Genomic DNA, 5109 nt, shown 5'->3' with positions numbered 1-5109 from the left:
AGACATTATCCATGTGTCCAAACCTAAATGAAGCTATCTCACATTCTCACCAAATGAATAGGTAAAAATGTAAGATCTACCTTCACCAACTAAACCGGTATATCATTGACACTTGCTTCGATTTCAAAACATTAAACACCACATTTCTAGGACAACATAAATCCCAATCGAACCTACATTCACTCTTGAAAATTGTATTGTTTTCCATTTCCAACTAAAAAAGTACTAAACCATACCACACACACTACACGATCTTAACATAAAAGGGTACGCGTAATACTAAAGTCCATTAATTTCCTAAGGTCAATTACGTCTTAAAAATAATTAGCAGTTTCACTTTCCAGCTTCAAGGACGGTTTACCACGTAGCACGTACTAAAAGAACTGACAAGTTTCTAAACATATTTTTTCTCAAAAAACATTTCACCACCTCCTTGTCTTTCAATCTTCTTTGCAGTTTACTTCACTTGTTTTTTTTTTAATATAGTTTGAGAATCATAGAAGAGAAACAAAAAGACATTATGTTATTTTCAAAAACAGTATCTCTTCTCTTACTTCCAAGTCTTCTTCTTCTACTCATTTTTTCACTTGTTTGCACCTCTTGTAATGGAGTTTCTCAGCAAACTCATCAGTTTGGATTCAAACATGAACAAGGTACAATCTTTTTCGTTTTTAAGAAAAAGGGTCTTTTTATTTTCTCATTTTGGACTTGTTTGCACCGTGCATTGTGTGTTTTACTGTACTTTTTTGGCTTTTTTGAACAGGTTTTATTGATGGGGAAGAGTATGGTGAAGTGGGTATGAGAAGGTTTCTTGCTGAAGGAAATGAAACTACAGAAAATGGATCTGGTTTTAATTCAACGCTTATATTAGCAGCTAAGAGAACATATAGAAGAGACCCTCTTGATAATTTTAAGCGTTACACTGGTGGATGGAATATCAGTGAACTCCATTACTGGGCTGTAAGTTGTAGTTCTTTTTTCATTGAATTATTATTATATTTGGCTTGTGAATTTTTTATATCTGAACAACAGTTTTATTTATATATATGTATATTTTTTTCATCTGGGTTTTGTTAGTCTTTAATGGAGTTGTAAGTTTTTGGAATTTGGGGTTTGGTTCCTTTCAATGATTTGCAGCTTTTAGTCCTAAGTTAGTTTTGTTTATCTTCCTAGTTTGTATCTATTATCCTGAATCAACTTTCGAAGTATGGCCTGTTATTTGTTGTTTTCTGTAAATCCATTTTAGTGTTATATTTTTGTTTTCTCCATGATCTCTGATATGTATTTTGCATCAGTTTTTTTTATTATCATGTTTTGTTTTTTGGGATTTGAGTTCTAGAGTTTAATTTATTTGCTGTTCTTGGTTCTGCATATTATTATATGGTTTATAAAAACATGAAAACAGAAATCCCAAACTTTTACTTGTTTCTAGGATGTGTACTTGGAATGGTTTTGGTAATTCAGCTATTTGTGTTGAATGCAGTCTGTAGGTTTTACAGCTGCTCCGTTCTTCGTAATTGCTTTGGCTTGGTTCGCCATTTTTGGACTGTCTTTATTTTGTATCTGTTGCTGTTATTGCTGTTGCCGACGTGAGCCTTATGGCTATTCTCGAACGGCTTATGCCCTCTCACTTATATTCCTTATACTCTTCACTATTGCTGCTATGTAAGATCTCCCTCACTTTTTTTTCCCTTGTTGATGTATGCTTGGTTGTTTATGATGCACTGCTAATGTTTGATTTTGTTGTTGTAGTGTTGGATGCATCGTTTTGTACACTGGACAGGGTAAATTTCATGGGAGCACAGGAGACACTTTGGAATATATTGTGAAGCAATCAAATGTTACTGTGGATAACCTAAGGAATGTATCAGACTATCTCTCTGCAGCTAAGCGTGTTGGAGTGGTTCGCTTTTTCTTGGGTCCTGATGTCCAGACCAGCATTGATGTAATTGACGCAAAGATTAATTCCTCTTCTAGTAAACTTGCAGATAAAACGAAGGAGAATTCGCAGAACATAAAAGATGTGTTGAATACTGTGTAAGAAAAAGTTTTAAAGGTTTATCTTTGCAGTGATTTCCATTGAGATATATGCAGATTGTTAAATTATATGTGTTCGCGCAGGAGACTATGCCTTATCCCGATTGCTGCTGTAATGCTCCTCTTGACATTTCTTGGATTCTGTAAGTATTTTGAAACCTTGACTTCTTACTGATAGTTTTGGATCAGTCATTATTTAAATAATATATGCCTCTGTTTTTTAAACTGTTTGATTTTGGGGTTTGCAGTATTTTCTATTTTTGGTATGCAATTCCTTGTGAGCATGTGAGTCAAATAACACGCCTCAATTTCATTAATTCTCTCCGATATTTTGTAGAGCACTCTCTGCTCTTTATATGTTTCTTTAAGCCATTGTGATTTTTCTGACCATATGCTTGGTTGCAGCTTGGTGGTTATCGGCTGGGTCCTTGTAGCAGGCACATTTATCTTGTGCGGAGTATTTCTCCTTCTCCATAAGTAAGTCTGATGCTTTAGCTCTTTGGCTTACATTTATAGGAAAAAGGAACAAAAATTGGAATATTGGAGTGTAGCCTACCTATGTATTTGACTATGGTTCTTAATCAATTTTAGTCTAGAATCAATGTTACAAGTTAAACAGTATTTTTTTTTCTATATACCCAAGGTGCTTTCTTTTACGTATGCTTCAGATGGCTAGTTTAACTGTTTAAGTAAAGTATTTGATAGTCACAGTGATCTATGCAGACATTGTACTAGAAGACACTACTTTCTTTCCTCCGAAGCTTATGAGCTTCACACTAAACTATTAATATGTAAAATGTATAGTAGATTGCTGGTTTAGAGGATGATGATGTTGTCACAAATAATTTTGTGATGTATAGTGTTTAATTCAAATGATTAAGTGTTCAGCTCAGTTAGAATGTCTTAAATTTATGATATTATTCCTCTAGGTTGATCGAATGTCTGAACTAGAATTTGTAGTTACACTGTGACACAATTTCTGTCTTTTTGTTTTGTTTTGTTTTTTTTTATAGTTTTTCTGTCCTTTTGTTACTGCCCAAGGTTGTCCTATCATTTTCCTAGTTCTCTTTATCTGTATCCTTATTTTGCTGAAGAAATCCATTTTCTGGAACATTTTATCTTTCAAGCATCAGAAACTTGTTACTATTTTCTAGTACTTCTTGTTGTTTGTTTTGCAACTCCATTCCTTTTGTAAATGTTTTAATGGAAATGATTTTTCTTTGATCACATGGAGCTTTACCTGCTTGCTGATATCGTATTTCTCTTTATGTGAGTAAATGCTACGTTCATAACTTTTTTTAACTTGGAACCTCGTATTGGGTGATCACCTAAGATGCCTGTATAATAACACCGAAATAGACAGACAAAAGGCGGTGATTCAATTGGTCGTTTTGACAAATTCATATTTAACTTTAAAGTCCTTGAAGCAGAATTCTTAAACAGTGGAGCTGTAATATTCATTCATTTCAGCCAGGGTGTTGCTTGAGAAAACCATTCCAAGTTTCTCTTGATGCTCCCAGGAGCAGGGATCTGATTTTCTGGAATTATCTGATTCAAAATATTATTGTGCTTACATTTTTTTTTCTTTACCAGAAAGTCCATAAGTTCAACTAGCATTTAGATGCATCTCACCGGAAACAGGAAAACAGAGGCTTAACATTCCAAAGAATTATCTAGATAGTGCTCTATCCAAGTTGTGCGTATAACTAAACTAGTTAAACTTGATTTTTCTTCCCCAGTGTAGTCGGAGATACTTGTGTTGCAATGGATCAGTGGGTCCAGAACCCAACTTCTCATACGGCTCTTGATGATATACTTCCCTGTGTGGATAACACAACTGCAAATGAAACTTTGTTGCGGAGCAAGCAAGTTTCGTTCCAATTGGTCAACGTAGTCAACCAAGTCATCACCAACTTATCTAATAACAACCTTCCGCCTATAGTAGGACCTCCTCTTTATTACAATCAGTCTGGTCCTCTGGTTCCCATACTCTGCAACCCTTTTCATGCGGACTTGACTGATCGAAGTTGTGCATCTGGTGAGGTGGAATTTAGCAATGCAACACAGGTAAACCTAGAAACCCTCAGAACTCTGAGAGGAAAGTGGAGACCATCTATTGAGACATTGTTTGCTTTCTTGCAGGTCTGGCGAAACTTTGTTTGTCAGGTTTCATCAGCTGGGATGTGTACGACAGTGGGTCACCTTACACCCGATTATTATGACCAGATGGGTGGTGCTGTTAATGTGAGCTATGGGTTGTATAATTATGGTCCATTCCTTGTTCACCTTGAAGACTGTGATTTTGTGAGGGACGCATTCACAGAAATCTCAAAGGATTATTGCCCTAAGCTGAAGCGTTATTCAAAATGGATCTACACGGGATTGGTGATGGTTTCAGCTGCAGTGATGCTCTCTTTGATCTTCTGGGTAATTTATGCAAGAGAGCGACGACACCGTGTGTATACCAAACATCTCATGCGCGGTTATGGTCAGGGTCCTGAAGAAAACAAGGGGATGTAGGAAATATCAAGTTCAGTTATATTGTCTTAGGTAAGGTTTGTCTGTTATTTAGATTTGCATTGAGGTCATGTACAATTTGGTACTTCACTTTTGTAAAATATGCTAGTTTTTTCCCCTCCATTAACCCAGAGTGCACTAACTTATCCAATGACATCATTTAAGACGAGACAATGTAATGGATTTGTGATTAGATATTACTGAAAGGAACATCTGTATGGTGGTTTGCTTTTTAATAGACAATGGCGTTAACGTATCTGGGCTTTGTTTGGCATTGCTGAATGTAATTTGCTCTTTCCTTTATTTTGTACCTTACTAAATTGCATACCATCTATAACTGAACGCAAGTGTGTAAGTTCCATTGAACAAAATAAATGAAGAAGCTTGAATATTAATCTTTCGGCTTATCAATTTGAAAACAACATTTCAGACATGTTTGGTATGTTAAATGGAAATGGTGATTGTATTGCAAGCTCAAGTATTCCAGAGACTAATTACCAATTTGGTTGAGACAATAGGTAGTGTGGCACTGTGGCAAGAATATATATGATGCTT

General features: G+C 35.5%; 1 protein-coding gene across 1 annotated transcript; it reads left to right on the top strand.

The window, feature by feature from the left end:
* The first annotated feature begins 211 nt into the window (after positions 1–211).
* LOC147507896 (plasma membrane fusion protein) lies at positions 212–4810 on the top strand. Its single transcript, XM_086600557.1, has 9 exons — positions 212–653; positions 764–960; positions 1484–1665; positions 1753–2037; positions 2122–2180; positions 2286–2322; positions 2443–2514; positions 3777–4104; positions 4180–4810. Exons 1-9 carry the CDS (start codon positions 521–523, stop codon positions 4555–4557), a joined length of 1671 nt encoding a protein of 556 aa, XP_086456683.1. The 5' UTR covers positions 212–520; the 3' UTR covers positions 4558–4810.
* Positions 4811–5109: the final 299 nt, after the last annotated feature.

The sequence above is a fragment of the Coptis chinensis genome, chromosome 3 (assembly GCF_015680905.1).
Source record: "Coptis chinensis isolate HL-2020 chromosome 3, ASM1568090v1, whole genome shotgun sequence".
NCBI lineage: Eukaryota > Viridiplantae > Streptophyta > Magnoliopsida > Ranunculales > Ranunculaceae > Coptis > Coptis chinensis.
This window is presented reverse-complemented; position numbering and strand designations above follow the sequence as displayed.